Consider the following 16773-nt stretch of genomic DNA (forward strand, 5'->3'; position numbering starts at 1 on the left):
CTGTGTTATGAAGGAACCAGAGGGATCACGTAGTCCATTGAGTCCCAAAGTTTAGCCATCCATGTCTCATCTTCATGATTTTTGTCATATTCATGTATCATCAGTACCATTAATTACTTAGTGGTGTTTTCTGTACTAACTTGGTTTCTTAAAATCTTAAAAATAGCTGCTTAGCCTCACTATAAGCAATGATATCCATGAAGTCATACATTTGATGTGATATGTTTCTCCTAACATACATTAAAAATTTTAAGTTTTCATTTATTTATAGACCATTTAAAAGCAATTTATGTGCTTATACTTGGGAAATACATATCAGACTTTGGAGAAGTATGATCAGGTGTGCAAACTAAAGGTTGAGGAGATGAAACAACTTTGCCTCTTATCACGTAGTAGGTTGCCATGGTGACATGAGGCTACCTCCATTGACTATGTCACAATCAGAGGCCAAGCTGTGGCTAACACACAGGTTATCTGACTCCTAGTCCAGGTCTTTTTCTACCACACCACTCTGCTCCCACAGTTGTCATTATGTTCTTAATATCCATGTTCTTTAATAGAGATGAGACTAGAATTCAGATTTTAAGTCTAGTAAATTGTAATAATAAAAATTGAAGCCTTTTCTGAATTTGTGTGCCCTTGTTTGTCTAAATGAAATAATTCAACTTTTGCTTCCTGCCATGGGTGAAAGGTAGTAGCTGTCATCGACTAAACACTTCCTAGGCCTTTTACTAGACTTGTTTTATCCTCATATCACTACTATGAGTAGATGGGACCAGATGATTTCTCAGGAGACCCTCTGTGCTGAAATGTTATTCTTCCATGGAATAGAAGAATCAAAGTTTGCTTATCCAAAGGAGCACATGTGCATGAAGGGAAACCAGAGTTTGGTAACAGTTTACCAAAAAATTATGAAGTGGAACAAAATGGATGGTTTGGGTTTTCCTGTCAGCCATTTGTGTCCAATATGAGCTTCCTCCAGATAGACTCATCAGGTGAGCATCTATCTCCTTGTCTAAGCTTAGGAGTTGAAGCCTGTTGGCTCTACCTGTATACTGTCTAAGATAAGCACATCGTCCTGCCCTGATGACATCACAGAGCTGCTTTGATCACAACTAAGGCAATGGCTGTGCACAGCAGTTGAGAAAAAAGTGCCCCACTGAGTCCCCACAGGGACCAGTCCCCTCCCCACAGGGAGGAAAATGCTGCTTCTTAACACATAGGGTAACGCTGATAGAGATTCCATGTAGCCTATTTAGCCCTGGACATTCTCCACTTCTCATTTCTGTCATTTTTCTGTCCTAGATTTACTATTTTGCAGGTGGAAAAGCTGAAACTGCTGGGAATTTTAAAGATCGAATTGTAGGGTCCAATAATCCAGACAACGCATCCATCACTATCTCACGTATGCAACCAGCAGACAGTGGCCTCTACATCTGTGATGTCAACAACCCTCCTGACTTTACTGGTGAAAATCAAGGAGTCATCAGCGTCAGCGTGTTAGGTATGGACATTTATTTCTGTCTTTTCTTGGAGCAACTTAAGATGTTAACAGAGCCAGGACAGTGAGTTATGGTGCCAGTGAGGTCCCAATGATAAATATTCTCAGTGCTCTATTTTTCTTTTTAAATCAGGGATACAGAGACACATCACCTACCCAATCCACATAGAAACACTGAAAGATCATTCAAAACATGTTCAAACAATTGTGAAACCAAAAATGGCCACTAAAATGACAGATGACAGTAGATGACCCAACCTCCAGGGATCCTGATCTCAAAAAAACCGAATGAGAATACATGGGACAAGGCACAGCCCCACTATACCGTCACTAGCAATTCTTTCAGAGGGTACTTACAATTAGAGACAGTGTTCCCTGGGGGAGACAACTGTCAACTTTTTGTCTCCTATGTCTGCCACAATTTCTCACCATTAAATCATTCTTTTAAAACAAATGAGTGAATGTATAGGTAAATAAAATAGGAAGGTTCCTTTTCAAAATGGTTTTGCCATTTGGAAAAAGGACCACATGTTAAGCCAGAGTTGAGAAGTTATTTATATAGAAATATTAATTATGTGTCATTGGGAATATCATATCCACTCTTAAATGAATTTAGAGTGATTCATTGATACAACCTTTATTTTATTATTATTTTTTTTTGTGGGACCTTAGCTGGTGGCCGGGGAACGAACCGGTGCTGCAGAGGCTGTGGGCAGCCTCGCAGCCCAGCGCTCAACCGCTGTGCCACCAGGGGAGGCTCAGATGCAACCTTTATTGAGTGCCTACTTTGTGCCAGGAACCATGAAGCTTGCAGAGAAGGAAACATGGTTTCTGCTTTTCACCAGGTCATAATTTTGGCGATTTCTAGGGCTCCTTCTAATCTCCGAGGGGACAGTGTGAGTTTCGCTCTCATCTGCAGGCCTAGCGAGTCCTGTCTGTGGGCCTTCAGAAGTACCGAAAGGAGTTGAATTAACTGTCCTTCCACTTCTAAGAAACTTAAATGGAGCTAATCTAGTCACTGCCTCTCATGTTATGTACATCCATCACAAGAAAGGAGAAATTAGATCAGACCAGTGACTTGATCATTGAGTAGCTTGTGAAAGTAGCAATTGATAACAAGGTGCACAGCTTACGAGACCTTTAGAGAGTTATCTGGACTTGCATTCCAGGTGATGCTAAAGATGAACCTGCTCCTTACTGTGAAGTTTGTTATTGAATCTGGAAAGGAGGAAAAGCAGCCAAGAGGATTTTTTTTTTTTTAAGAGCAGGATATCCAAGTCAATCATGTTTTTACTTTGCTGAGCCTTGTATTAGGTGTTGGGGTGGTTTGGGTGACCACTCATTTGAGATATTCCCATTAGATATTACAGTCTCGGAAACACAATCTCTAGAAATAAAAAAAAAAACCCACCCAGAAGAAGCTTGAGTAGTTTTTTGGTATGCATTTGGAATGAGCATCATCTTCCTTCTATTTGGCACATACAAAGAAAATGATGAAATTAGAGAAGGGTTGAGAACACACTGAAACATTTACATTTATTTTCTGAGGTGAGCCTTTTCCTCTTATTCCAATTCTCTTGAAAGCAATAAGGCTAAGTGGTAGATCAATGGGTTTGCCAGTAAAACATCAAAGTTCTACCGGGGACTTTAACTGGATGAAATGATAATTTAATCCTGATTTGATAGTTTTAGAAAATATGTAGGTTTGGGACATGATTCAAGGTGATTCACTGATCGAGTATTTGGTTAATAAAAAATAAAAGGTGAAAAAATATGTTCAGCAAAAAATAAATGCCTATTTGGGTTTGACTCTAGACTCAAGAAATGAATAAGTCATTCCAGATTTGTGTTCATCATTTAGTTCAAGTCTTGGTGGCTGACTTGGTGATGACACACCCCAACTTAATTTGCTGTTCAAATTGTCCTATTCTGCTGTAAAGTTTATAAAGTCGCTGTGTTTTTTAAAAGGCAGTTTCTCAATGCAGAGATAGCTGCAATGGACTTCCAATTAAGTAACCTCATTTTGGATAGGCAAATCCAACTAGTTGTTTCCTTCTCAGAAAATCAATAGTGAGGAACGTATTCAGTTACCATCCCAAACTGACTCCATGATCGCTCCTTCCTTCTCTACACCCCTCCTAAAACTTGCTCCTTCTACTATATTCATCTCAAGGCAAGGCAGGATCGTGTATTAAGCTGTCCATATCAGAAACCTGGCCACAATCTTTTTTTTTTTAAAGATTTTATTTATTCCTTTATACAAGCACTGGGTACAGTCAGAAGCACCGGAGGGTGAGAGAATTCACCAGAGCCAGAACGGGGAACAGAACAGGCATACTGATGAAGCACACTGCTGAGGGGAGCAGCGGGCGGCAGGAGAGGTCTGTCGCACCATGTGGGACCCTCGCCGGTGGCCGGGGATTGAACCGGAGCTGCAGAGGCTGCGGGCAGCTTTGCAGCCCAGCACTCAACCGCTGCGCCACCAGGGGAGGCCCCCTGGCCACAATCTTTGACTCTCTTTTTCTTTGCGCCCCATATCCAGTTGGTCACCAAGTTCTGTTAGTTCTACTTCCTTAATACCTCTTGAATCTGTTTCCTGCTCTTCTTGGTTCAGGCACCCATGGTGTCAGAATGATCCATCTAAAAGGTGAAAGTGACCATGGTTGCTCCCCAGCTTAAATTCCTTCTGTGGTCCTCCTGTTTGCGGCATACAAAGCCACCTAGCTCTGACCCCCATTGTCCTTTAGACTCATCTCTCTTCCCCTCATGCCTCTTTAGAAGTGGGTCAGAGTTACTTGTGAATTCCTGGTGCCTAGAACAGTGCTAGACATACAGAAAGCACTCAATTAAATCTTGTGAAGAATGAACAAAGTTTCCAGGGCCATGTAGCAGCCCTCCAGCCCCCCTCCAACCACCGTGGGCTCCCCTACTGAAGAGGGACACAGGCAAATACAAACCCTCCAGCCAGGTTCTGTCACCAGCAGAAGAAGAAATGCCAGAAAAAAAGACACATAAAAGGCAAACATGGCAAAAAATGTAAACTTATAAAAAAAGAATAAATAATAGGTTATCTCTAATTACTGAAGGGTTCTCTTTTCCTATAAACAGTGCTTAAAAAGTATAAACTCTGTCCCTTGTCGTTTAGTGTTTGTTTGGCTTTTTTAATAACGGCATATTTTAACATACAATGAGGAAATTCACGGTTATGGATCCCTGAGGCCAACTAGAGGAGACCAATCAGAATCTCAATGGCCTGGTGACTGCAGGTCCTTGCACCTGAAGTACTCTACTCCCACCTGGTGGTACAACCAGGAAACTGTCAAAATGCATTTTTTTTTTCTAACAGCAACTCAGTTTATTACATGGAGATTCTTCTGCATTGTTGCTAACAGTTCACTGGTCCAAAATTACTAAAATACTTTAAAAAACTATACATTATGTAAACAAAACATAAATAAGACAGCATAGTTCTTTGTACATATGCTTTAGTACAAGTTGTAAGGGGTTAGGGATATGTACAATTTTACACCATGGACTGCATTTTCACAATGCATATATATATTATATATATATATTTACAGAAACAAAAATAAGATTTCACTAATGACACAAAATACCATATCATAGATATGCTGCGATAGTCCAAATTCAAGAAATGTGTCAATGCAAGGATGCAAAAGGCTAGCTCACTCCAAACTAGTCAAACTTGACTTTATGTTATACAGACAGGTAAATCCTGGCCATCTATTTTAAACAACCTTTGAAAACATTCATACCAAGTAGTGAAATGGAACATATTTATTTTTAAAGATTAGTCTACAAAATGAAAGTGAGGAAGTTACAAACTGCCATTCATCCTGCAAGTTTTTACTCTTTGTCATTGCCTTACAGTCAAACCATCTAAGCCCTATTGCAGCATTCAAGGAACCCCCGAAACTGGCCATCCAATATCTCTTTCTTGCCTCTCGACGCTTGGAACACCTGTACCTGTGTACTACTGGTTTAAAGTTGAAGGAAAAGACATCGTTCCAGTGAAAGAAAGTTTCAGTAAGTATAGCCCTCAGCAACCCTTGGCAAGGCCTGTTGTATGTCACTGGCTGACAGTGTTCGTGTGTTGGCCGTTTGCTTTGAGAACTCAATCTAATATATTTCTGGGACGGGATGTAAAATGTCTGTTTCCTAACAAGATGATGGTGGTCTGATCCTCTCCCCAACTTCTAGAAGTCAATCCTGTTTTGGGGCTCAGAGGTAATGGGTATGCAGGGAATGGGCTAGGTCCCACACAGGTTACCTTTGGAGTAGTCCTGAAGGGTCTAGTTGGACTCTAGATATTTCAAAGGTAGGCAAATGTGAGTAAGTGAGTGGCCATTGAATGATCAGCTACATCAGCTTGATGTGTGCCCAAGAAGAGATTTCTGAAGTCTCTTTCCTGTTTTTGACAGACCCAGCCACCGGCACTTTTGTTATTGGAAATCTAACCAATTTTGAGCAGGGTTATTACCAGTGCACTGCTATCAACACCCTTGGCAATAGTTCCTGTGAAATAGATCTAACTTCATCACGTGAGTTAATCATACAACTTTAACAATTTCTTCTTAAGTATCCTGAGACTGCCACCAAGTAAGTTAATTAGGATCTGTGGTTTATCCTGTCTATGGGGATTTTTTTTGTGCTAGGTATAGGTCGATATTGTGAATAGCCATCCTAATATAGAATGTTTACATTAATACCTACTATGTGCCACATACTGTCCTAAATTGTTTACAAAATTAATTTGTTTATCTTTCTCCAAATCACTCGAAAGTAAGTATTATGAATCAATAAATAAAACAACAGCCTCATTGATAGTACGAGGCTGAATTTCTCTTGGTGATGCTGTTGGTAAGTGCAGGTGAAACTGCAGCAGTCTTTGTCAAACATGTAGCTTAAAGGCCACTGCCTGTAATAACAGTAATAATAACACTCGCACCTACAGTCACAGTAGCTAATATCTGAGGGGCACAAATTATGAGCCATTTAACTGGGTGTTATGAGCATTCTCTCACTCAATCCTCCAACTACTCTGTCTAGGAGGAAGAATTATATAGTTAGCCTCACTTTACTGAAAAGGAAACTGAAGCACAGGGAGGTAAGTGACTTGCCCAAAGTCCTCCAGTTAGTAACTGGATCCCTTGTAAACCTCGATCTTTCAGTTTAAAGGTGTTTAGTTACCCTCTAAGAGATATCTTGCCACACCTCTGAAGGATCACCCAATAATACTTAAGATCATGTCATCTGATCATTTTTTCTTAGTTTGAATATGCAGTTTTAATATGTACCGTATCCGGGGTGGCCAGTTCCACTGGATCATTGCTCTCTTATGAGGCTGAACTTTTTTCCTTTCATTTGTCCTGAATCAAATATCTTTCAACTCCAGGTTGCTCCTTAAACCTGATAATACTTTCAATCCTGTATCACTTTTCAAAGTAAAGAAAACTCATCTTTTTTGGTCTGTTCTTTACTGTGGTCCTATTCTATCCCAGTCTCTTGACCACTGTTTTTTCCAGATCTTCCTCAATTCTGTTTTGCCTTTCTATCAGTACAGTCGTACTGCCCGTGTAGAGACTCTTAGGATTTGTACTTGTGTCTTTTTTCCTTTTGAATCCTCTTTTCAATGATGCCAGTTTTTGGCTGCCTTCCTTCCTTTCTGCCTGCCTGCCTGCCTTCCTCAAATATTGAGTATCTACTCTGTGCCAGGCACTGTCCTAGGTAAAGGAGGTACAGTGAGTAATGCTAGGTATGTAGCTTACACTCAAGGAGCTCAGTTTATCTAAAGGGGCAAATAGTAAAATGTGCTAAATGCTAAAGGAAAGGCATGCAAAGGTCTATAGGACACCAAAGAAGAAGTTTATACTTATAGAACTAGAGACAGCTTTACCAACGAAGTGCTATTTGAGCTGGATTTTGAAGGAATTTGCAAAGTCTGTTTATTTATTAAAACAGGGATGAAGGTGAAAGAAGATCAAAGGATAACACTAGAGCCCAGGCTTAGGAGAGCAACCAGTCCATGCTGCGGGGCGGGGGTGGGGTGGGGAGGGGGGTGGATGGAGGAGTCCAGAGAAATGTCTCTGAGGGAAAAAAAGCCATAAGAAGATGATAAATTATCTGATGTGTTTGAATCTATTGAAAAGAATTGAACCGGTTTGCTGGAAGATCTGGGGATTGTTGATAATACATTTTTAAAAATCCCCAAGAGAAGAAATAAATAACTTCAGGGAAAATTTTTAAATGTTGTACAAGAAGGAATCATATTATACTATGTTCTGCAGCTGTATTTGTCATCATAATACTACAAACTTTGATGTTGTAGTTACATGAAAGTGCTCTGTATTAGGAGAATGTGGCAAGGTGTCAGGGGAATGATATAGAGTTAAATCTTCAACTTCTGGTCAATAGAAATGATGAAAATTGGAAAAGGCAAGACAAAAAGGGTAGTATTATAGAAAGATGGAGGCAAATACCAGAAGATTTTGAAAGTGACTAATGCTTAGACATGGGGAGGAGTAGAAAAAGGGCATGCTGTTTTCTTGTGTTGGAAGCCTAGCAAAACTGTTTGACTTTATAATTATGCACATGTATTCATTCATTTAATTGCAAAATGTTGAGAGAAAGATCGGGCAACTCAACCAACTTTTGTCTCAAAATAGAAAATGTCCATCCTTGTTGGAGGCGAGGTGGATGGTGATGGGTTTGCCAGGAACCCAGACGTGGTCTCTTGGGAACAATTGTTCAGTGCTCGAAGGTCTGGTGCTCAGCTGGATTGTTTCACACTCATGAATTTTTTCCATAGAGTGAGCTAATAAACCAGATGCCTGTTCATGGATATGGCATATCCCTTTCCAGTGACTAGAAAGCATGAGGCTCATTGGCGAGTATGGAATCTGTGTGGGAGAAGCATAGCCTCACCTACGCTTTGGGAAGTTCTCCTGAAATGCTCTTGCCTTTAACAAAAGTCATTTCTCTGGTGATCAGATTGCAGCTTCACGGTGGCTCTCTCAAGAACCCAGCAAATGTTCACGGAAGGCTGTCTCTAAACTTCATTCTGAAAGGACCCCACCTCCCCTAAGTTGGCATGCTTTTTTGTGTGCATAACTGTGAATGGATGAGCTATGTAGTTGAGCCAGGCAGCTTTCTCAAGTTATGATCATGTCGAATTTTTCCGAAGGGTCACAGACACACATGTATGAGGCAGACAGCATGTTCATCTTCCTAACCAGTTGCTTATATCCTCCAGATCCAGAAGTTGGAATCATTGTTGTGGCCTTGGTGGGTGCCCTGGTAGGTGCTGCCATTATCATCTCTATTGTGTGCTTCACAAGGAGCAAGGCCAAAGGGAAGGAAAGGAAGAGAAATTCTAGAGCCACCACAGAACTTGAGTAAGACGTTGTTTTATTGTTTTTATTTGAATGCAGGCTTTTCTCAGGCTTTCTCTTTCAGCAATTCCTCAGCACTCCTTTTAGCATGACATCAGAGGTATTTTCCTGTTCATTCTCAGCTTTTGAAAGAATGATGGTGACCATTTACTGAGCCTGGATGCCAGAATCTGTTCTAAGCAGTTTGTGTTTATCAAATCTTTTACCCACCATAACCACCATTCTAGAACCAAGAAATGTTTTGTTATATCATATTAATATACTTGTGTTTCTACCAATGGTCATAAAAAAGTATTTTTTTTTTGAGAGGGTTGCTATTTTTCTCTTTTTTTAATATTTTATTTTATATAATTCTTACATCTTTTTTCATCTTTGCACAATGTATGTATTTTCATTTTGGTTATATTCCCCTTACAATTGCACCTCCCTTATTTTGACTCTAGACCTTCCTCTCCCCGCCCCTCCGCCCCCTCCCCCTGTAGTGTGTCTCTTGTTTATAGTTGCTTGTTGATTTTGATTTTTACTTCACATTGATTAGTCTTTTTCCTGGTCTCTTACTTAGGTTTTCTAAATTCCTGCTATGAGTGAGACCATCCGGTATTTTTCTTTTTCTTTCTGGCTTATTTTGCTGAGCATGATCCCTTCCAGCTCCATCCATGTTGCTGCAAACTGCATGTGTTTATCTTTTTTGATTGCTGAGTAATATTCCATTGTGTATATGTACCACATTTTCTTGATGTATTTTTAAACTTTTTTTTACGGAACAAGAGGCCCACAAAAGCAAGTGCTTAGTGCCTGCGGATGATGGAATGCATCCTTGCCCACAATCCATGCTCCTAACCACTTTGCTCTTTCTTCCAGAATGTGTATCTCATGCATTCATTTATTCATCTTTTGATTTCAACTTGTATTGGGTACTGGCTAAGTGTCATGTTCGTGCTAGATGGAGTAGAAGCTAGGGATGCACCAGTGTCATGGATTTGAACTTCAGAGACCTTATTATGTCTTTAGACTCTTTCTTCTTGACATGAGTCTTTCCATCTTCTTGAATTCTCGTATTGTTGAGACCTAACCTTTGTGCACCCAAAATGGAAACTTGTGGTCTGATAGCGAATCAGAATATCAGAAAGCACAGAGGTCCTGAACAGTCTGGGACCTATGGTCACTGAAGCTACAGAGCCTATGTCTCCACACGAAATGTTAAAGTTAGCAACTCCTTAACTTGTTTTTTCCTGGGCCTTTTTCCTGCAGACCAATGACAAAGATAAACCAAAGTGCAGAGGACGAGGCAATGCCATCTGAAGATATTGTCCAACTAGAAGCAAGCCTACCAACTGCCTCCCATGAGACTAACCCCGATACCAACATGGGGCCAGATCATGAGCCTGCCCCCGAGCCTGTGACTGCTCCGGGGACTACCCCAGGGTCTGTCCCAGGCCAGGGGCCATCCCGGGTGCCTGAGCTTGAGATCCAGCTGGAGCCTGAACCGGAGCCGGAGCCAGAGCCTAAAACCAACAATGTGGCTGAGCCCTTATGTGATGAGGAGAAGGGAGTGAAAAAGCCATAGGCTGGTAGCCTAAGTGCAGTATTCATCTCTAAGGAACCCATTACTGGCAGTTGGAATTCAATTGACCTGGCCAGCCTTCCACTTTCTCCATCCTGACCACCCGTCCTCTAACAATGTGCTCCTACCATCAATCCAAAATAAACAGGTCAAGGTAACTACTAAATAAACGCAAGGGTTCCTATCTTACCATCATAGAATACTTACAATTTTACTAACATATAAGCATGACTAGTGATAAGGCAAGTGATTTCTAACTCAGTTCAAAGTGTGTTACAACACCACCTGCGTTGTACTTCAGAAAACTGTACTTCTTTACTTTTAGGTACTCTCGTTACAATCCACATGTACACATGACAAGGTAACATTAACTGCATTCAATATTATTTCAAGGATTAGTTGCCAAGGTTTCCCTATTTACTTTCACAATGACCACTAAGGAAAGAATTCACCAGCATTATCTCATAGATTGAAAAAGAATTCCTCAAGAATTTCAGAGAAGTATATGTAATTTGTACATAACATTTAAACTAGGCCTGAAAAATTAAATTTTCATTTAGCATATTAAATTTCCCAAGGAGCCACCCTACCATGCCACTTTCTAAGCATAGCACATTTAAAAATAACTCAATTTCCAAGTACAAAATAATGTAATTTTCCTTCAATAAATGTAAAATGTTGCTATTATAGGTGATGTACAAGTTTGACTGAGCTATCATGTATCTGATGCTATCTACTTTGGAAGTAGGAAACTGCTCTGAATGAACTCTTAAGACCACTTTAGAGAATATGAATTCATTGTTCAATCTTTTTACTGTTGGAATATTCCACATTAATAAAGAGATATCATTGTATAAATGCTAATTATTAACTCAAATGCATTGATATCACCTCTTCTTTAACTGTTAAAAAGTTTTTCCATTGATTATATTTCACCCGCATCTTCCTTGAAGAAATTTACAGGAAGACCTTTTCATTTGTATAATCAAGCAGATTTTAATCTTAAGGTTCAATCAATACTACTCAATAAAATCTCATTTTAATGACTCGAGGTAAATCTTTTATAAAAATGTTATCGATATACTTTATATTCAACAAAATGCACTTTTCTCAAGTGCACAATTTGATGAGTTTTTTTTAAAGATTTATTTATTCATGCATACAAGAACCGGGGTACAGGCCAGATATGCGGGAGGGTGAGAGGACGCACCAGAGACAGAGCAGGGAACAGAACAGGCAGACGGACCGAAATCCACTGCTGAGGGGAGCAACAGGCGGGACAGGAGAGGTCTGCAGCGCCATGTGGGTACTCCCCGGCTGGCTGGGATTGAATCCACATTGCAGAGGCTGCGGATAGCTTCACAGTGCTGTGCTCAATCGCCTGCGCCACCAGAGAGGCCACACAGTTTGATGAGTTTTGACAGGTGTATACACCTATCAAACCACCAACATTTCACATAGAACATTTCTAGCAAAATGTTCCTTATGCCTCTTTGTGCGATACCATCATCCTCTACTTAGGAAACCACTGATTGATAATCATGGATCTGTTTTCCATCACCAGAGATCACCCCTTGTTGACCTTCATACAAATGGGGTCATATAGTATGTACTTTTTTGGGTCTCATTTCCTTTTAAGGTTAGTCATTTTCAAATGAAGTAGTGAATCTGTCACATCCAGGTTTTCATGTAGAGGATTTTCTTAAACTGTATATACCCTTTTCTCTATAGAGATTATATTTTACTCACAATTTTAACACCCAGGTCTGCATCCCTCAGGCAGGATTCATTTATCACGACTGAAGTAGAGTCCTTATAGTTTTTAGGGTAGACTGAAATTGAAATTAACACTACATACACATTTGCCGTGTGTAGTGCCATGGATAAAAGAGATAGCACTTTTATATTTTTTTCTTTGATGTGTTAATTTTTAGCCAATCACATGATTGACTGAAACAGTTATAATTCCACGAATATATAATGTTTGCTGGGTCCGGGAAGCAAAATGAAGATCTGAAGAATAGCCTAATATTTACAGATTAAAAACTAAATACCAGCAGTATAAAAACTCAATTATCAGAATGCCCAAGTAGCTAGAACTCAGTTTTCCACTTTTATGACAGGCAAATCAGAGACTAACAATAGTTGACAACTACACCCCAACATTTCTGATGGATGGGTGCTGAGGAGAAGGGAAGGCAACCCTTGGTCTTAGAGAGCTCTGTCTTTATTAGCACTGCACTGTTCAAAATATTGATGAATAGTTGAGTCAGTGGTTTTTAATCTTTGCTGAGGATTACCTTGAGAATCTGCTGCAAACTCTGGACTCTTCATCACAGATAAATGTTATACGTAAAAGTGTCATGTATAGTTTTAGATAAATTAGACTCCCTGAGTCCACGATTAAGAACTGGTGACTTATATAAGAACACAGAAGGCACACAACATATCTGTGGGTGTCTCACTCCAGGCTAGAGTGACTACTATGCTGTATGACGGAATCATGATGCAAAATGATCTTAATAGCCTGGAAGCTGAGCTGAAATCAACATAGTGAATTTGACAAGAATAGATAGAAAGATATGGATGTAAAAATATACAGAGTACATGGTGCCGATGCAGAAACTCCAGCTGGGCAAAGCTGGGAAGTTGAAGTTAATCTGAAAGGGTATACTTGATTTCTCTTTTCAGTGCCCTTCCAGACCTTTTGGTTCCTTTTTTTTTTTTCTCTCTCTCCAAATCCCAGGATTCTCAAGAGCCTACTAGCTCAGTGACCCACTCAAGCCTGCATCCATCAGGCAGGCCTCATTTATCAGAACCTATCTCTAACCCTGCTACCCTTTTCGAAAGGTAGCCACTGTGTGATTTGTTCTTGTCCTCTGATGATTTCATCATTCAATGATGTCATTCATGTTAATAAAGAGTTAGTTCCCTGAGAAGTATTTACCTTTCAAGGAGACTCTTGAACACAAATCCTTAATCCAGAGGCTAAATGGTGGAATTTGAAGCACTAGAACAATCCAGAGGGGAGATACTTTGGGAAAAGGGAGCGCTTCTCAAATCAAATCATGTAGGTTACCATGAACTCCCCATATTCATAAGGATACTCTAGATCAGTGCAACTTTCATCCCAGTCTCCTCAATTTCCTACTAGCACACCAATAATACAACGCTTTTCATGTTTAGAATGAATTCCGAGACCCTGTAAAATAATGGACTATTTTGTTCACTAAATCTTGGTCAGTAAAATGGTCTTCTCAATATGTTAAAGAGTTTTCCATTAAGGAACACAACAAAGGGCTTTTTTTTAAATGTCTATCTGTGGATCAGAAAATAATAGAATGGTCAGCACCCAAATATTCTGATTGGTAAAGCTTCAACCAAATTGTTTTTGCTTAGTTCTCATTCAGAGAAGGTACTACATGATTTATGTTGCCATACACAGCTAAAATTTAAGTGGGTACTCCCAAACCAAATCCCAAACCAGCTTGGCCTTCGAGACTATTCACTTTTTGCCATCCAAAGAGATTTCCAGGAACTTTTTTCATATCTCTTTCTACATTTAGCAACCACTATATGTTGAAGTCAGCAGAATAGTTGTTTGGCTGTAGGTTCCTATTGTCCTCAAATTCATCTGTTTATTCAGTCACCCACTGGACATTTATTGGGTGGCTACTATAACCAGACACTGTAGCTGTTGATACAGAAGCAGAGTTAGTTCTTGTCCTTATGGGTACATGGCTTTGCTAACTATGACAGGTTCTTGAATGCTATCTACAACAGTTGTTGAATACAGGGGAGGAGGGCTGGAGTTTGGACTGCCCTGGGGAGGCGTTATACTGATTATGATGATCTATGATGATCTATGATGATGATCAATTATACTGATCTATGATGAAAAGGTACTAAAACAGTAATTCTTGACCAATGACTAAGAAACCACATACATTGATAGCTATGTCCTTTAGTGTACCTACCATTAATGTATGCTAAGGAGTTAATATTTGAATCTCTAATACTGGCCTATGTGCTACTTAGGTTTGATGAATTTTCAGTAAGAGCTAGAAGAGTTAGAAGCGAACTTTGAAATCAATAGTACTCAACTTTTCTCAACTCCACAACATCTGAAGGTGATAATACACACAAAGGTTTACTCCTGACAGTGATGGTGGGGAAGGTAGATGATAGAGAATTGCATTCTTGGTTGGGTAGAGAGGAAGATCAGTGCAGTTTTAAAAAGCTGGGTCATTCATACCTATATTCCCTCCTAAATGGAGATAAACTAATCTGCCTGAGATTATATAAAATTCAAGTTCTCTGATTCCCAGTGAAATATTCTTCAAAGCCATGCAACAAACTACTAATTTCAATCAAACAACCCAAGTTTCAATAATAAAATGTTGTTTTACATGTCTATGGGCTGGAAAATAGATTAAGAGGGTCCCATAAAAGTTCAAATAAATCAATAAAAACAATAATCCCATTTGTCTCTGATACTTTGGTTTAAAGACACCAAATTAATATGCTAAGTGAAATAAGTCAGAGGGAGAAAGACAAATACCAGATAATATCACTTATGTGCAAAATTAAGGAAACAAAGCAAAAGACAAGTCAAAACCAAACTGAAAATAGACCCTAGAAATCTGACTGTAGAATTGAGGCTACTGGGGGAGAGTGAAAAACAAAGTGGCAGAGGGGCCCAGGGTACTGCTGTGGAGGATTATCGTGCTTTGGTGGTAGGTGTGCTGTCAAAGACACACCTGTGAAAGTCAAATACATCCGAGGTGTGAACCTTTACCCCTAAATCATACAGTGTTGTAAACCAGTAGTACCTCAATAAAAAGTAACACAATTAAAAAAAAAAAAAGAATTCAGAGATAATCACGAAGATTCCAGGAAACCAAGGGGAAAAAAAAAATCCACAAAACTCTACCAAAGAAAAGCAGCAGGATGGGGTTCCGGGTTTAAAATGAGTGAGTTATCTAAATGCTATGTGCCTTTCATTTGGCCCACATATTTGGGTAGATGCAGAAGGAAAGGGATCAGGATCCAGGAAAGATAGATCTTAATGGTTGTGTCTCTAGCTCTAGGTGTTTTTTCATCTGTAAAATGGAAGTGATTTCTGCCTTCTTAAAGGCTACAGTTGAGAATGGAAGTACGAATATAATTAACTACATAAAGTGTAGTAGAGTCCAGTGTTGTAGAACCCATGTCTCCTGATAACTGATTCACCCTTCTTTTTTTCGCTTGACCAAGGTTTCTTAACCACTGATCCCTTACAGAATCTGAAGAAAGCTACAGAACCTTCTTCCAGAAAAATGTAGACATAAATTTCTGCATTAAATTTTAGGCAGACAGTAGAACTGTGAAGCTAGAGCCACAGACCCAAAAATAAAAAGCTGTATCAAACTTGCTGACAGATTGAATTGTGTAACACACAGAAAGCAGCAGAGTCATGTAATGAATTCATTGTAGTTGATATAATTGAGAAATTGGGATGTGAAAACACTGGGATTACACAGTTAAATTGCTAAGTAAAAGATTATGAAGTAAAATGCAGACTTAACTTGATGATCATAGAACCCCAATGAAATTGTGAATTCCTGCTAGTAGATACTTTAGAATGTAAATTTTTCCTCTTTTCCCATTTACCTATTTCTTTCATCTTATATTCTCAATTAAGCTTCACAATGAAAATTGTCATCTTGAGTTCATTTTGGAAGAAAATGTAAAACGCACTACCTTTTAATCGGATACATCTCTATCATGTTTCCAATTAGGAATAGGTAACAATTTGATTCATGTTAGGCCATTAATATTCTTAGTTTATAGTAATCGATTTAATTAGGTGAACAAGCCACTTCATTTAAAATGTCAATAGCCTACAAATCACCTGAGGCTTGGTTCCATCTGTATTGCTTATTTAAGAACTCAGATAAGTTTTCTTTTATACCCGCAAAGCCTATTACCTCAGAAAATAAATGCAGTATTTATGAAAAGCAAATGCCCTCAGTCCTAATGGGCCGTATTAGACACAACTCTTCTCTGGTCACTCTAAAATTATTAAAAAGAAATGATTTTTCCTGTCATCAATTCTACTCCCGGTATTCAATAAACAAAGATCAGCACTCAAAATATTTCTATAAAAGGGTATATATAGCGATAAGTTTGTGCTTATAGAACTTATTTTAGCTACTGGTTATTAAGTCTGACCCAAAATTAATGCAAATTTGTGGGCCTGCTTGAATCACTTATTTTAAGCAATGTTTGCTGCATAAAATTCACATTAAAAAACT

At 39.2% G+C, this 16773-nt stretch overlaps 1 protein-coding gene across 1 annotated transcript in view; it reads left to right on the forward strand.

Annotated features, from left to right (window-relative positions):
- Positions 1–10480, forward strand: part of VSIG1 (V-set and immunoglobulin domain containing 1) — a gene marked incomplete at both ends in the record, with an annotated part of 31494 nt that extends 21014 nt beyond the window's left edge. Inside the window, 5 exons of the mRNA XM_084259220.1 lie at positions 1306–1504; positions 5393–5548; positions 5944–6063; positions 8775–8916; positions 10165–10480. Of these exons, the coding sequence (XP_084115346.1) occupies positions 1306–1504; positions 5393–5548; positions 5944–6063; positions 8775–8916; positions 10165–10480 (933 nt within the window). The remainder of the gene's footprint in view (positions 1–1305; positions 1505–5392; positions 5549–5943; positions 6064–8774; positions 8917–10164) is intronic.
- Positions 10481–16773: the final 6293 nt, after the last annotated feature.

This window comes from Talpa europaea, assembly GCF_964194135.1.
Source record: "Talpa europaea genome assembly, chromosome: X".
NCBI lineage: Eukaryota > Metazoa > Chordata > Mammalia > Eulipotyphla > Talpidae > Talpa > Talpa europaea.